Here is an 18078-nt window from a genome sequence, read left to right as displayed (position 1 = left end):
CTCAAACCTGAGTAATAAACAGTTTGTTCTTCAAGGGGGAAAATTATCTTGACCCCTACCCCCTGGTGTGGTCTTAAATTATTTCCATGCATTTCTAAAAAATGAGAATACAAAGACCTTGGCAATACTAAACAAAGATTAAGTGATAAGAATATGAAGGTTCATAAACCTCTCTCCTGATTTTAATGTTATTAATTAATCCTTTACTTTATTCGATAAATATTTATTAAGTGTCTTCTCCATTCCAGACATTGTTCTAGGTACTGCCCACAACAGATAAAGAGAAAACTATATTCAGCCCCTGTCCTCAAGGTCCTCGAGTCTAGCGGGAGAGTCAGGCACACAGAGGGGTGCAGGTTAGTAAGTGCTTTCATTGAGGCAAACACCGAGTGCCAGGGGCGCCCAGGCGTGGGCACCAGCCTGGAACTAGGTTTTGGAGATAGTGTCAGAAACGGGTGACAGAAAGGGGACAGAGAAGGCATTGTCCAAAGTATGGAGGTAGCAGGGGAGGGAGGAAGCCTGTGGTCCAGCTGCTACTGGTGGGCATTTCATCACCACAAAGGCGGTCACTGGGAGCAGGAAGCCAGGGTTGCCGGTGGCTGAGCAGAGATAGAAGAAGCTGGGTGCTCAGTGGCTTCGTCGACCTTCTGGCTGCATCAGGCCTACCTCAGGGCTTGTTTTCAGGTGAGGTAACCATTTCCACATGGCCTAACTTTAAGTAAGATTTCCTTTTCTTGCAGCTAAAAGAATGTTTAATGATAGATAAAGGCTTGGGGGGAGAGTTCATTTCTGAACACAATGAATTTTAAATGGCTGTGGTACCACTTGCAGATTTCCCAGGGATAGTTGTGTCTTGATAACCCTTGTTAAAACAGTTTGTAATTATTTTAAAATACGTCCGTGTCAACATGTTGAGTATCTATACCCTAAAGACAGTTGCACTTGAAATGGCTCCATGGCATCCTGAAGAACCCAGGTGCTTTCTTACCTTCCTGTTCTGCCATCTCCAGAACATTTGCTTTTATTTACAGACTTGTTTTCTCACACTTACAGGATGGCAAGTGAGGTGCCAAGCGTCCCGTCCTCGCCCAACAATGATCTAAGGCCAAATTCAAGCTTATTTTTCCTGCCTTCCTTCTTGAAAGCAAAGAAAGTTTTGGGGTCACTGTGCAGATGTGGTTAGTTAGTATTTGTTGGGCCCTAATTGGGAGTTTGCATTCAGAGGGGACTACAGTATTAGCTGAACCTAAACCAGAAGGTTCACTAATTAGCATAAGAGACTTTGGAAATCATTTTTCACTTGTGAAATGAATGGTACTCAAGTACATGACTGGTCAGCACTTTTGCCTTTGCGAAATGAAGTATAAGAGTGTAGCAAATTCAGAAGTCCAACCCCTTTTACAGGAGCATCCCGGATCCTGAGCTCCATTTGGTCCTTCACACACTTTTGACAGAGGGCTCCTGCACCCCCTGTGACTATAAGGCTTGCTGGTTTTGCCGTTAGAATGTTGTTGCATTCCTATATATCATTTTATTCACGCAAGGGGCTACTGTGTAAAAAGAACAGAAGTTGGAGAACTTCTATGGCACACAGATTTAGGGAATACGCTTCTTTTTGTACCTGATTGTCAAAAAAAATATTTGTAGTGGTGGCAGAATTCATGTGAGACTTTCTTTATTGCAACATATCCCTGGGGAACAGTTGTGGGTGGGCTGGACAGACGGGTAGCCCCTACCTGCCTCTAATCATTGGAGACAACTGACAGGCCTTCCAGAATCCTGGAAAGGGCTCGGGAATGGGAACCTTCTCGGGGAGCCATCACCTCATTAGGTACCAGAATCTATTCATCTGGTCCCCTTTCTCCATCACTGTTTCGTATATCTCTCTCCTGAAGCACCCAGGAAAGGAAAACAGCTCCCAGCTAAGAGAGGAATGACTACTGTTTAAAAGTGTATTCATTAATGCTCCCATTCAAGAGCTTCCTTAGACAGTATCTCACCCTTTATTTGGCCTCTGTATACATGATTTTCTCACACCTGTCGCTCACAGTCAGGGACATGGCCAGCACTTCCTGATGGCCAGCGCCTCCCAGCTCTGTCTCCTTTATTTCCCACTTGGGTTAGTATACCAGGAAGCAACTGAGCGAGAGGGCTATTTTTCCAGCTTTGCTGAGGAATGATTAACAAATAAAAATTGTATACAGCCCTCACTGGCGTGGTCTGGTTGGGAGTTGGTCCGCAAAGCAAGGAGTCACCAATTTGGTTCCCAGTCAGGGCACATGCCTGAGTTGTGGGCCAGGTCCCTGGTCGGAGAGGATGCAAAGGCAACCGATCAATGTTTCTCTTTCACATCGATGTTTCTCTCCCTCTCTTTCTCCCTCCCTTCCCCTCTCTCTAAAAATACAATAATCTTTTTAAAAATTAAAAAAATTGTACATATTTCAGGTGTACGACATGATGTTTTATGTTTTGATGTATGTTTACATTGTGAAATAATTACCATAATTCACTAATTAACATACCTATCCTCCAACATAGTTACCTCTTTTTTGGTAGTTTTTACTACCAAAACTTAAGATCTACTTAAGATCTACTCTCTTAGACAATTTCAAGTATACAATATGTTGTTATAAACTATAGTCACCATGCTGTACATTAGGTCTCCAGAACTGATTCATCTTATAACTGGAAATTTATATCCTTTGACCAAAATCTCCCCGTTTCCCTCACCGCCCTCAGCCTCTGGCAATGACCACTCTGTTACTATGAGTTCAATGTTTTTAGATTCCACATAAAAGTGAGATCATACAGTACTTGTCTTTCCGTTTCTGGCTTATTTTATTTATTAGAATGTCCTCCAAGTTTATCCATGTTGTCACAAATGACTAAGATAGACTTACTTCTTTCTTAAGGCTGAATAATATTACTGTGTGTGTGTATCACGTCTTTAAAATCCGTTTGTCCGTTGACAGACACTTAGGACTTAGGTTGTTTCCTAGTGTTGGCCACTGTGAGTAATGCCTCCATTAACATGGAAGTGCAAATATTTCTTCAAGGTAGTGATTCTGTGGCCTTTGGATATACACCCAGAAGTGGGGATGCTAGATCATATGGTAGCTCTAGTTTTAATTTTTTGAGCAACCACCATACTGTTTTCATAATGGCTGTACCAATTTATACGCCCACCCACCGTGTATAAGGGGTCCCTTTTCTCCACATTCTTGCCTCTTTTGGCTTTTGGATAATTGCCATTTTAACAGGTGTGATATTTCATTGTGGTTTTCATTTGCATTTTCTTGATGATTGGTAAAATTGAACATCTTGTCATATAGCCATTGGTCATTTGTATGCCTTCTTTAGAGAAATGTCTATGCAGACTCTTCATGAATATTTTAATTGGGTTATTTTCATGCTATTGAGTTGTATGAGTGACTCAATATGTATTTTACATATTAGCCCTTATCACATACATGGTTTGCAAATATTTTCTGCTAGTCTATAGGTTGCCTTTTAATTTTGTTGATAGTTTTCTTTGTTGTGCAAAAGCTTTTTAGTTGTATGTAGTTCCACTTGTTTATTTTTGCTTTTATTGCCTGTGCTTTTGATGTCAAATCCAAAAACTCATTGCCAAGATGAATGTCAAGGAGCTTTCTCACTATGTTTTCTTTTAAGAGATTTAAGGTTTCAGGTCTTCAATTCATTTTGAGTTGATTTTTGTGTATAGCATAAGATAAGAGTCCAATTTCATTCTTGTATGTGTGGATATGCAGTTTTCCCAACACCACTTGTTGAAGAGACTATCTGTTCCCTATTGTGTATTCTTGGTACATTTGGCAAAGATTACTTGACCATATATCAGTGACTTTGGGGATAACTTTGAATTAGCTCTAATCACCAGGGTACATACATCATTATGAAATTTTTATAAGACTATGAATTGTTTTAATAAAAATAAAAGTTTTAAGTTTTTAAAGTTTATTACTTATAAATTGCAGTATATTAATTACTATTAGTAATAAATAATGTGAGACATCTCTGAGATTTGATATTTTAAGATACAGAACTGACTCTCCTAATGCAGGTGGCTCATTTGAGGGGAAGGTTCTTATTTTCTATAGACAATCAAATCCTGCCTGTGTGTTAAGGTTCTAGTAGTTGCCTGAGTTGTCCTTTTCATTTAACTGAATGTGGGATACCCACAAACCAACTTCCCACAACAAAATCATAAATGCTTCCCGTAGGAGTACCTATGCCCATTAGGGAGACTCCTCCTTCCACCAATTGCCTCAAATTTCCAAACTGTCACCTCTCCTGGTGTGGAATTACAAAATTAAGTGTGTCAACTTTATGTTGGAAAAAGTGTTAACTTGATGAGCTCTATTTTCTTTGGAAAGAAGGAACTCAGAGTGCAAAACCTAAGGCAATTCAGATCGGGTTAACACATGTCCTTGGCTGGGGAAAAAAAACCCCTACTAATTTCCCATGATTGATACAGCATGTTCATTTCAATAGCCTTTGTGGTTCCTAGAGCATAAGATTTTAAAAATTTCCAGCATACCCAGCAAGTAGAGTATTGGATTTTTTTTTTTTAAACTGGAGTATACTGCATGTTATATAATCAAGAGGATAGAAATTCCGACTCTACAGATGCAGGTATTTGGGGGAAATGGGTCTTGTCAATGAACTGGAATATCCTTGGTGGTGCTTTGGTTAAACACTCCAGGCCATTATCTACATACAAAGTAAGCCCTGTTCTTTTATTAACCACCTGTGAAAATGAGGGCAAAAGATCAACTAGGTCATGGGCAGATTGCCAGGTTCTCCCTGATGAACTAGAAATAGGTGCTGCTCACAAATGGGATGACCTCTTCCTCTTGTACCTTTCTCATTCTAAAATATCAACATCTGCTTAGAAAATATTTATCTTTCTATCTGAATTGTACACACAGGAGTAACCTCACTTGAAAATGATGCTCTAAAATTTGGTGAAATTATACACTCAACTTTTATTTCATAGTTTGAAATATATGTGCCCATCAGCTCTAAATGGTCTGAAAACTTTGCATTTTTGCCATTTTCTGCCATTATTAATGCATGGTCTCTAATAGTCAAAGCTGCACAATGTAAATTTTCATGGTTTTATGAGGACTATTTATTTTAGTTTATTCTAAGAGAAGCCAAGAAGCTCTTTCTCTCTCTTTTCCAGTTGGGATGCAACTGAATATCTAGATTGGAACATTCTTGTCTGAGTACACTGGGTATATCATGCACTATCATGCCACTATGTTTCACATCTTTGGAAAGTAGAAACCCAGCAAAAGAAATTATCAGGGCTTTAAAAAATGAGAAGGGGTTCCCACAAACTCATGAGATATTTTCCTTGTTTGGGGTGGGGGCAGTTGCTCAGGAGCATGAAAAGGAATTAGAAAACTAACATTTGGTAGATGTTTTCTATTAAAAATTCTCATGTCAAATCATCTGTCTAGCAGAGAGTTTCCTTAATAGAGTATTTGTTTTTATAGGTAGCCTAGAATTCTCTTCTCTTCTATTAGGGCCCATAGGAAAAGGGAGGGAAGATTTCATTCTTAAAAAAACCACACAACTGGTTTGTACTAGAAAACGGAAATGCAGCCTACAAGAGTTGCCCCCAATAACACATAAATAAGGACAATGCAGAGTTAGGCTGGGAAGAAGGGAGATAGAAGTTTACACATAAGTTTACAATATGCTTCTAAGCAGCACTGCCCTCTGCAGATACCCCCAAGGTTTGACTTCAAGACAACTATAAAACATAGAAAATTAAAATCAGTTTATTGAAAGAGATCAGTCTCCTACAGCGGTGAACAACTCCAAGAGCTTTTCTGTTAATAGGTATCCAGGAGTCTCTCCAACACCAAATGCCAATTAACATGGCCTTAATATATCTTCCAGAGAGCAAGGCTGGAACTTGATTCTAAACAAGGAAGCTGAAATCCAATTAATTAAGCTACCTTAGGTTTTAACAAAGACTGTGCCAAGAAAAGAGGAAGCATGGGCCTGGAGCATAGACAAGGAGAGCAGACTAAGCAGCTAGTTAGTTATTGGTAGTGTGAGCTCAGCACTGCCCAAGGAAGTCATGCTTTGACCAGTTGACTTGAGTGTCTCCTTCTGCTGGAACAGTTACCCTTAGAGTAGAAATAGATCAAATGTTTAATTCCCTGGAGCCCTAGTTTCCCCATCTCCTTCCTTTCCCCAGTAATAACAGTAGGTAGTGAATTCAGAGAGGTATTGTGGATAGTTTGCACAGGGCCGATGGGCCACTGTGAAAACTTGACTTTTACTTTGAGGGAACTAGGGAAACATTGCAGGGTTTTGAGGAGAGGGTTGATTGGTATTATCAGAGACTAACATTATAAAAGGATTAGAAGGATCAAATGGGCTAATCCATGTAAAGCACTTAGCACCATGCCTAGTCTATTAATAGTGCTTAATAAGTTATAATTACCATACCTCAGTGATACTATCAAAGTAACTCCTCTTCACCAAGACTGAATTATGAAGAAGTAAAAAAATATGAATAGACCTATAAGACTAGTAAGGAGATTGAATCATTAATCACAAATCTCCCAAGAAAGAAAAGCCTTGAACCAGATGGCTTCACTGGTGAATTCCAAGAAAACATGGAAAGAATTAACGTGAATCCTCCTCAAACTTTTCCAAAAAGTTAAAGAGGAAAGACCACTTTCTGACTCATTCTATGAGGCCAGCATTACCTTTATCAAAGTCAGACAAAGACACTATAAGAAAAGAAAACTAGAAGACCAATATCCCTGATGACTATTGATGCAAAATCCTCAACATACTATTATCAAACAGAATTACACCATATGCTAAAAGGATTATATCATGTCCATGTGGGATTTATTCCTAGAATGCAAAGATTGTTCAACATAAAAACTTCATTCTGTGTAAAACACCACATTAACAACATGAAGGGGAAAAAACATGATCATATCAATGGATGCAGAAAAACCATTGACAAAATTTAACACACTTTCATGATAACAATACTCAACAAACTAGAAATAGATTTTAAGAAAACTATTTCAATGAAATAAAGGCCCTGTATGAAAAAGCTACATCATACTCAATGGTAGCATCACACTCAAAGGTGAAAGACTGAAACTTATCATCTAAGATCAGGAAGCAAGGAAATTCACTTTTACCACATCTAAGCAACACATTGTTGTTGAATAGTGTTGGAAGTTCCAGCCAGAGCTCTTACACAAGAAAAAGAAAAGTCATCCAAATTAGAAAGGAAGAAGTAAAATTATCTCTGTTTATAGATGATATTATTTTATAGGTAGAAACCATAAAGATTTCACAAGCACAGACACATGCATACACACACAATTAATAAGCAAATTCAGCAAAACTTTAGGATACAAAGCCTATTCACAAAAATCAATTGCATTTCTATACACCAACAACTAATAATTGAAAGGAAATTAAGAGCCCTGACTGGTATGGCTCAGTGGGTTGGCATCATCCTGCAAACCAAAAGGTTGCCAGTTAAATTTCTGGTCAGGGCACATGCCTTGGTTGCAGGCAAGGTCCCCAGTTGGGGACATGTAAAAGGCAATGGATCAATGTCACTCTCACACATTGATGTTTCTCTCCTTCTCTTTCTCCTTCCTTTCCCCTCTTTCTAAAAATAAATAAATAAAATCTTGAAAAAAGAGAAATTAAGAAAATTTCATTTACAATAGCATCAAAAAGAATAAAATACTTAGAGATAAGCTTGAGTCAAAACACTTGTATACTGAAAATTAGAAAAATTTGCTGAAAGAAGTTAAAGAAGACACAAATAAATAGGAAAACAAACCATGTTCATGGATTAGAAGATCAACTGTTATTGAGATATCAATATTACTCAAAGCAATCTATAGTTTCAATGCAATCCTTACCAAAATCTCAATGATTTTTTCTAGAAATAGAAAGATTTATCCTAAAATTTATATGAAATTTCAAGGGACCCTAAAAGCCAAAACAATCTTGAAACAGAGAATGAGTTTGGAAGTCTCAAGTTTATGACTTCAAAACCTGCTACAAAGCTACAGTTATCAAAGCAGTGTGGCACTGGCATAAAGAAAGACATAGAGACCAATGGAATAGAATAGAGAGCTCAAAAATAAATCCTCACACGTGTGATCAAATGATGTTTCACAAGGATACCAAGACCATTCAATGGAGAAAAGTGTTTTCAACAAATGGTGCTGAAAAAATTAGATATCCACGTGCAAAAAAAAAAAAAAATGCATTTGGAGCCTTACCTCACACTGTATTACAAAACCTAACTCAAAATGGAAAAAAAAAACTTCCCATCAAGATGGTAGCATAGGTAAACACGGCTCACCACCTTGCACAACCACATCAAAGTTACAAAGATACTATAGAACAACCATCACTCATAATCATAAGAAATTGGGTTAAATAGAAGTCTGACAAGAACAGACTTAAAGAAACCACATCCATCCAGAATAATAGGAGGGGCAGAGATGTAAAATGGGCTGATCACATATCTACATGTGGTGGATAAAAATTCAGAAGGGATATCTTGGGAGAAGGAGTCCTAGCCCCATCCCAGGCCACCCAGCCCAGGGTACCAGTGACAGGAATATAAGTCCCTATAACTTCTGGCTGCAAAAACCAGCAGGGATTGAGTCAGTGGAAGAAACTTCTGGGGTCTCAAACAGTTCTTCTTAAAGAACCCACACATGGACTCACTCAGATTCACTCCCTCTGAACTCTAGCAACAGGGTAGCAGCTTGAAAGGCACCAATGGCAAAAAGGAAGAAACTGAAGTGAGAGCTGGGGGACAGCTTTCTCCTAAACAGAAAGGCAGGTAGTAGCCATTCTCCCTTTTCTGAACCCTCCCCACACAGGGCGAGAGCATACACAGGCAGGTGCCATGTCAGAGCCTCAATCAACCTGGCTAACACGGTTTACTACACCCTAAAGATCCCCTGAGACCTGTCCAACCCAAATTACAAACCCACCCAGCTGCTTTCCCATATGAATACTGGTTTAGGCTCATGCTTCACAACTTCCTAAATCCTACCAAACAAACAACAGCTGGCCTCAGTGAGCCTCCAGTCCCCATATCACTTGCTAAGTGGACCCAGGCACAGCACTAGCAGCAGCCAGCCTAGATTCACGACTTGGTTTTGCCTGTGAATCTCCAAGCCCAGCATAAGTAGCAGCCATCTCAGTCTGCTTTGCAGGTCAGGCAAGGTATCCCAGGCAAAACACAGGTGGGGGCGGACTTTGCCTGTACCACTCAGGAAACCCAGAGCCTGTGCACCCAATGGAGAGCAACAGACCCTGTTGGAGCACCACTATTTTGCCCCTGCACAGCTGATCCTCCACAAAGAGCAGAGGTTGGTAGTCAGTGGTCACAGCCAGTCTTTGCAGCTGACGGTCCTGGGTAAAGCCATTCCATTGACCTGCCAACAGCAATCAAGGCTCAACTACAAGAGGAGGGTGTATTCAGCCCACATGGAGGGCACACCTACAGTATCTACCTTGGATGATAGGGGAGGCTGTGCCACTGGACACTAAAGTCACCTCGAACAATATGCCATGCTACTAAGACAGGGCAGCATAGCAGCTCTACCTAGTACATAGAAACAAACACAGGGAGGTTGTCAAAATGAGGAGACAAAGAAACATGGCCCAAATCAAAGAACAGATCAAAACTCCAGAAAAGAAACTAAACAAAATGGAGATAAGCAAACTCAGATGCAGAGTTCAAACCTCTGGTTATAAGGATGCTCAAGGAACTTAGTGAGGACCTCAACAGCATAAAAAAGATCCAGTCAGAAATGAAATAAAAAACAATTTACAAGGAAACAACAGTAGAGTGGATGAAGCCAAGAATCAAATCAATGATTTGGAACATAAGGAAGCCAAAATCAACCAACTAGAACAACAAGAAGAAAAACCAATCCAAAAAAATGAGGGTAGTATAATCAGCCTCTGGGATAACTTCAAGAGGTCCAACATTCACACCATACAGGTACCAGAAGCAGAAGAGAAAGAGCAAGAAACTGGAAGTCTATTTGAAAAAATAATGAAAGAAAACTTCTGTAATTTGGTGAAGGAAATAGACATGCAAGTCCAGGAAGCAGAGAGAGTCACAAACAAGATGGAGGCAAACAGGCCTACTCTAAAGTATATTGTAATTAAAATGCTGAAGCTTAAAGTTAAAGAGAGAATTTTTAAAAACATTTTACTTATTTATTTTTAGAGAGAGGGGAAGGGAGGGAGAAAAACATCACTGTGTGGTTGCCTCTCATGTGCCCCCCACTGGGGACCTGGCCTGCAACCCAGTTATGTGCACTGACTGGGAACCAAACCAGTGACTCTTTGGTTTGCAGGACAGCACTCAATCCACTGAGCCCCAATTTTAAGAGCAGCAAAAGAAAAGCAGTTAGTTACCTACAGTGGAGTTCCCATAAGACTGTCAGCTGATTTCTCAAAAGAAACGTGGCAGGTTAGAAGGGGTTGGCAAGAAATATTCAAAGTCACAAAACACAAAGACCTACAACCAAGATTGCTCTACCCAGCAAAACTATCATTTAGAATCAAAGGGCAGATAAAGAGCTTCCCAGATAAGAAATTCTAAAGGAGTTCATCCTCACCAAAACATTATTATAAGAAATGTTAAAGGGATTTATTTAAGAAAAAGAAGATCAAAACTATGAATAATAAAATGGCAATAAATATATACCTGTCAACAATTGAATCTAAAAAGCAAACTAAGCAAACAAGAAGAACATAGACAGAATCATGGATACAGAGAGCATTTGGATGGTTTCCAGATGGGAGGGGTTGTGGGGGATGGGTGAAGAGGTGAAGGGATTAAGAAGCACAAATAGGTACTTACAGAATAGCCATGGGGATGTAAAGTGCAGTATAGGAATTGGAGTAAAGAACTTATATGCATGACCCAGGAACATGAACAATGGTGTGGGAATTGCTTGAGGGAGTGGGTAGTTTTGGGTGGATGGGGGCCAAGGGAGAAAAATTGGGACAACTGTAATAGCATAATCAATAAAATACAACTTTAAAAAGGTCCCCTCAAAATATGGATCAAAGACCTTTTAAATACAGGAACCAAGAACTAAAATGTAAAGAACAAAAACTCTTAAAAGAACACATAGAGCCCTGGCTGGTGTGGCTCAGCGGATTGAGGCCAGACTGTGAATCAAAGGGTCACCAGTTCATTCCCAATCAGGGCACATGCCTGGGTTGCAGGCTAGGTCCCCAGTAGGGGATGCTCAAGAGGCAACCACACATTGATGTTTCTCTCCCTCTCTTTCTCCCTCCCTTCTCCTTTGTAGAAATAAATAAATATAATCTTTAAAAACAGAATACATAGAGAAAAACTTCTTGAGATTTTATTTGGCAATTATTTCTTGAATATGACACCAAGAGCACAAGCAGTAAAAGAAAAAATAGACAAACTGGACTTTGTCAAAATTATACATTTTTGTACATCAAAGGACACTATCAACAGAGAGAAAAGGCAACCCACAGAACGGAAGAAAATATTTGCAAATCATCTATCTGGCAAGGGATTAATATCCAGAACATATAAAGAACTCCTATAATTCAACAACAAAGTTTTTTTTAATTAAAAAGTGGGCAAAGGCCTTGAATGGACATTTTTACAAAGAAGATAACAAATGGGCAGTGATTTTTGCACCTGATAGATGCTCAATACACCTGCTCATTAGGAAGTGCATATCAAAGCCACAGTGAGATCACACTTCCTATCCACTAGGATGGCTATTACCAAAACAAAAACTGCAGAAAGCAACAAGTTATGGCACAGATGTGGAGAAATTGCAGCCCTTGCGCATTGCTCTTGGGCATATAAAGTTGTACAACCACTGTAGAAAGTAATATGTCAATTCCTCAAAAAATTAAAGATAGAATTCTTATGATTCAGCAATTTCGCTTCTGGGTATACACTCAAAAGAATTGAAACAAGGTCTTGAAGAGATATTTGTACGTACATATTGATTACAGCATCATTCCCAACTGTCAAAATGTAGAAATGACTGAAGTGTTCATCGCTAGATGAATGTGTAAACAAAGTGGGATATATGCACGTGATGGAGTATTATTCAGCCTTGAAAAGGAAGAACACTCTGACACCTTTCTTCCTTTCTTTATTCCTTCCTTCCTCCCCTCTTTCCTTCCTTCCTTCTTTCTTTCTTTCTAACTATAGATCCAGGAATGTTTTTAATTCAAAAATTCAAAACACCTAGAAATGGTAAGTAGCATCACAAAGCAAAGATAACTCATTAGGAATTTACTTAAATATTTTATATGCTACTAAGTCAAAGAAGTAAGCCATATAGTTGAGGATGGCGTTCAGGTACTTTCTTCCTGTAATAGACATGCAACTAACTCTGGCCCAGAAGCGGTCAGCCATGAGTTCGTGTCAAGTCACCTCACACAACATAATCTGCCCTCCAGGTACCAGACCTGCTGCTTAATTGCCTGTCCTTAAAATTAATTGTGAAGCTTGACACTGGTCAAGATCTCTGATTTGCGTGATTCTGATTTGAAAATCTGATCTGACAATCTGATCCTTTGTGTTATATCAGATTGTAGATTAAAAATTTTAAACGTTTTTTATTTTTCAAATACAATATTATATTACTTTCAGGTGTACACCCCAGTGAGTAGACATTATCAACCTTACTAAGTGACTGCTGGAGCCTCTGAGGCTCGGTGCAGGCCACCTTCTGGTTTGGGGGATGTCCTGGCTGCCACTTCTCTGTCTGGCAGCAAAACCAGCCTGGTACAAAAACAATACAGTTGTCTACTTCAAGTTGGGCCCTGTTTCCTTCCTTCTTGTAAAACTGACTTTTAGGTAAAATACCTAGGAAAGATTTTCTAAACCACAATTACTTTCTCTTCCTGTGTCAGACTGGCTACTTCGTTGGAGTAAGAACAAGATAAAAACTTACAACTGCTGTGGAAAGACTTTCTGAAACTACCAAGCTACTCTGAAGCCGTTTGGTGTGGGAACTGTGTCTTTCTTACGCTGCCAAGTCTGTTAAACGGCAGGGAGAGAGGAGAAAAACAGCACCAGTCAACTACGAAGGGTATGGTGCTGGGTCCTATGTAAAACTGTAAAAGAATAAGGAAGAAACCCCTCTCCTCCATATACAGGGTCCGGCACAAATAATGCCCCTTTTTTATTACAAAATATTTTATTACAAAATCATAAACCTGTAATTCCGTAACATAACAATATCACACTCAAGCACACCATATGACACATTAGGTGAAATGTTCACGTTCCCTACCAACCACACTCAAGCAGGCCTTACTCCTGCCGGACTCTGCAGTTCAGCCTCCCCTGTATTCCCAAGGCTGAGATGGGAGCCTCTTTCATGGGCTCCTATGGCACCCAGTGTTGACCCAAAGCCTTCTCTTGCTGCATGGACACTGCCTTTTTACCCAACTATGTCTCCCACCAGAATGTGAGCAACTTCAGGGACTGTGTCTTAATCAGCTTTGTTTCCCCAGGGTTAGTGCTGTGCTGGCGCACACTGAGAACACAGCAACTCCAGGCTAAACGGAACGAACAGCACGCTTTTGCATTTCATTGGCTCTATGACCCCTCCACTTATAAGACACTTCAATTGCAACACCACCAAGAAAGAAAAAATTATGATCAGAAGATATAAGACATACTCCAATTTTGGGGTTGTCATCACCTTGATTTCGGGCTGGAACTGGGAAGAGATGACTATAAAAAGGTTGAAGACTAGTCAGCATCACTTTATAAACACGAGGTATATGTAACTACACACACACAGACACCTTTCCTTTTTACTTCGTTCACTTGGCTTCTCTACTTTGAGCTTTTCCTCTAAGACCAGATGTTTCAAATTTAAATGAATCACCCTCCTGTCTGAACCCCACTAACTCAGGACAGAAAGAGGGACTCGTTTGTCCCCATTTCTTAGCTATGGTTACTTCCTGAGGCTGAACTCAAAGAGAGAGAGAGAGAGAGAGTTAGTTATTTGTTGTCGCTACTAAGGCACCTTCAATGATGAGGATCAGTGCACCCAAAAGGGAACTATTTTTGCCACTGGGCAAGATGATAATAAAAGAAGCTCATTCATCATCCAATGCAAGGAAACATGTCACAACAAAATTACTAGGCAATGAAAAATCTGGGCATTTCTCTGGCACTTTTAATCAAAAGATCTCAAAGCAATCCCACACTGTCATTAACAAAGCCGTGTCATCAGAAAAGGGCCAAATGGAAAGTGTCCCTTTCTGTACTGTTATACACCATGAATCTGAGATAGAAATGGTTACAGAAATTAATAAAAATAAAATAACAATTGTTATTGTACACACAGATACCTTTATATGTAAATATACACATACACACACAAGTAGAATTTAAGTTTGATTGCATACAAAGTGAGATCATGTATGAATAGTTGATTGCAAATTATTAAACACCACACAAATAATAATGAGCTGTAGAAGCATGTTGTAATTCCAAGGCCAGACTTTGGAATCAAACAGAACGGGGCTCAAGTCTTGGCTCCACCACTTCCTTCCTCTGTGACCTTGAGTGTCTTACCCTCTCTGAGTGTCAATGTCCTCGTCTGTAATATGGGAATTAATAAGAATATGCACCTCACTGTGACCGGGGTTCGGTGGGATGCTCTGTGTAAAGCATTTAGAAGAATGGCTGGCAAACGGCAAGTGCTCTCTAAATTTTAGCTCATTGAACTAGGTTAGGTGCCCACTTACCCTGTCCATGGGACTTGTTCTGCCTGCGAGACCAGGCACTTAATCATCACTACCAGCGTGGACTCTCCAGCCTGGACCCCAGAGTCAGCTGCTGCATTTGCTCCCCCCTTTTGCCTTTCCTACCTTACCTTCCCACTATTCCTTTTATAACTGTCCTCAGGCTGGGATTATTTCAATGGCCTCTCATCTCTGGTCTCCACAACTATAATCCCCCCTACACAGCTCTACCTTTTTATCTTCCCAGAATGAAATCCCAAGCATGACATTTCTCTGCCCAAAATTCTCAAGTGTTGCCATTGCCAAATAAATTAATTTTTCACCACAGCACTCAAGACATTTCACTTTTGGCCTTAATCTACCTTTCCCACTCTCTCTCCAATTTAGCCAATCTGGTGTACTATGGCTACACCACATTCCCCTACATCCATGATTTTGTTCATTGTTTCCTTTTATCGAAATGTCACCCCCTTCATCTCTGCCTTTAAAAACCCTAACCTTCTTTCTAGACCAATCTCAAATTCCACCTTCTTACAGTGTACCTCTCCAGACCCTCCAACCTCCTTTGAAGCATCTGCTGTGTGTCTCTCTTTGGGACACTTATATTTAGCTTGGCATTAAAGCCATTTCTTTCACGAGGCCTATCTAACCTCTGTCATCTACCCACACCTTTGCTCTTAACAAGTAGGTAATAAATATGGATATTACTTCACTATGTTTAATTGGTTATGTTTGAATACACATTATTTACCTTGAGGCCCTGCATCACATATGCCCCTAAAACAGAAAGGTAAAGTCAAATCAAACCTCTGAGGTTGCTGATGTACTTAGCAATATAGGGCAGGTCCTGGTTTGCTGGAACGTTTACCCAACACAGCCTTCAGCTTGTTAAAACAGGTACACCATTAGTTCACTTAACACGCAAGAAATACAAGCTTTGCCTTGACGTCCGTTCAGCTAACTACAGTACTCCTAAAAATGTTTTAATATTAAACTGAAAATTAACCCAATGTTTTAGGTTTTGCTTGTTGTTTGGGATTTTGATTTAGTGGTGCTAGAAAAAAATATTATGGTTCTTGCTGTAACAGAGGACTTGGTGAAATTCTTGGTTCCTTTAATCATTTTATATAAGCTTGTAGAATGTCAAATGAAATTCTTTTTTTATTATGTTTTAACCCTGTCTTCACCATTTGGCAGTTTTCATTCATTGGTAATGAGGCTTCTTGGAGTCAAGTCAGTAAGTCAAACAAAAATGATTTGTTAAACTACATGGAAGAAAATGATTTTTTAAGTCAAAATATTTTAGTAATGGAGCATCAAAGATTTCTCAGTTTTATAAGTCTGGTCGTAAGCTATTTGCCAGGCATATGACCAAAAAATGCTCAAGGGGTATTTGGTATTTGGAAAACACTATTCAAGAAACCCTACCTCTACTCTGCCTCCCCAAATTGAAATTACCAAAAAACTTTGAAATGATTGTTCAGCTCGATTTAGACAGAATATTCAACAATTAAAACTCAGCAATGCCAAAAGAAGAAGAGAGAGAAATAGCTCACGATTCCTGCCTTATAAGAGCCGCAGCACCGTACTTTTCAAACAACTTCCTTCTCATGCCTTTAGGTCTCAGAAAACAATCACAGAAACATCCGTATTATAAATAGTTGCACCTGTCAGTTCCTTTTTTTGTTGCTCTGCATACAGTGCTCATCATTTCCAAATTTTCCAAGATTGCTTTAATATCACATGATTCACTTTAAGTAAAGGCAATTTGTTAAATCCTATAATCCAACCTTTCATAGTTTGGATTTTCATATACCATATTTTTTGGACTATAAGATGCACATTTCCCCCCCAAATTTGGGAGGAAAATGGGGGTGTGTCTTATAGTCCGAATGTAGCTTACCTGGCTCGTTATAGGATTTCTGCTTTAAAGGATGTTATTAAATATTTTACCACATTTTTTGCTTCAAAATTTTTTCCCCTATTTTCTTCCTCTAAAACCTAGGTGCGTCTTATGGTCCAAAAATATGGTAAATCAATTCACAGTCCAATTTTTTAAAAAAGCCTTCCCAGAGTATATTACTCCTAATCTTTTATCGAGACACTGTTGGCTCAGAAGCACTGTGGGCAGTTACTTAAACGTCAATACTGGTCATTGCTAAGGCCCCAGTGCTTATTGTCATTGCCTCCCTCCACATCTCTGAGAACTTTATGAGGCTTTACACACTTCCTCTCACTCTTTTCCTCAATGTCTTATATACCTATTATGTTAAACAAGTTCGTTTCCTGAAGGCATTCACCAAATGGTCAGAACTCCTCTCCGACACCATTCCTTCTATAATAGCATCAGAAACACTCACCATTGGCATTTCAATAATTGATGGTCTTGGGATAGAAGTCTGAAAAGTAACTGTTTCACAGGCCATTTCACCATCTAGGGACCCAGGGACATCCTCAGAGGTCTCGGCAGGCTGGACAGCATTGCGGTTACTTGAATTCCGATTTGCGCTGCCGTTTCTCTCTGAACGGGTACCAGAATCTCGCCTTTTCTCTGGAGTACCTTCTTCCCCTCTCGGGTGACTTGGGTGTCCGTCCGCTTTAGCCATGGGCTGATCATAGATGGTGGAATGCGTATCAGGCACACTGGGCTGATCAAAGGGAGCATTCTCCCTCGTGTTCCCAAAACAGGTCAGCAGAGCTGAACATGGAAAGGGATGCATCCTTCTAGATGGAGCTTTCAGTCTTTTGGCGAGCCTTGCCTTCCACGTGGACATGACCTGCCGTGAAACATGGCAAAGTTCATGTTTTGGAAAGAAAAATTTCCAGGGGTTCAAGTCGCTTCCAGTTTCCTTATCATAAATAACTATGTCCTTGCCTGAAGAGAAGGACTTTCTAGTAGTTGCCCCTAAACAGAAGATTAGAAGATGGCAAGGCCACCCTCACTGAGACTCACTCAGTGGCTAATCCCCTCTCAGAAGCATTCATCCAGGGAGATTTCACGGCTAAAGTAAGCTGTCTGTGAGCCATGTGGCTGGCTTGGGTTACAGTCCCCAGGCAGGGCAACCGCTTCAATGTAAGGTAGTGCCAAGTCAATAGACAGTTGCTTCAGGTTACCTTGGAGGCATAAAGATAATGTAGCCTGATAGTATCCACCATAATAACGTCAGCCTGCGTATCAATAACCTCATAACAGCCGCATAACCTTCTTCAGTTACCCCCTTCAAATATTTATTCCCCCAAACA

The 18078-nt window shown here is 39.8% G+C and overlaps 1 protein-coding gene across 1 annotated transcript in view; it reads right to left on the bottom strand.

Moving 5' to 3' along the window:
- Window positions 1-17609, bottom strand: part of FAM107B (family with sequence similarity 107 member B) — a 197368-nt gene extending 179759 nt beyond the window's left edge. The window contains exon 1 of the mRNA XM_024580044.3: window positions 17196-17609. Coding sequence (XP_024435812.2) covers window positions 17196-17609 — 414 coding nt within the window. The remainder of the gene's footprint in view (window positions 1-17195) is intronic.
- Between the last annotated feature and the right edge of the window lie 469 nt (window positions 17610-18078).

The sequence above is a fragment of the Desmodus rotundus genome, chromosome 4 (assembly GCF_022682495.2).
Source record: "Desmodus rotundus isolate HL8 chromosome 4, HLdesRot8A.1, whole genome shotgun sequence".
Classification (NCBI taxonomy): Eukaryota; Metazoa; Chordata; class Mammalia; order Chiroptera; family Phyllostomidae; genus Desmodus; species Desmodus rotundus.
Note: the sequence above shows the minus strand (reverse complement) of the source record. Positions and strands in the feature narration are given on the sequence as shown.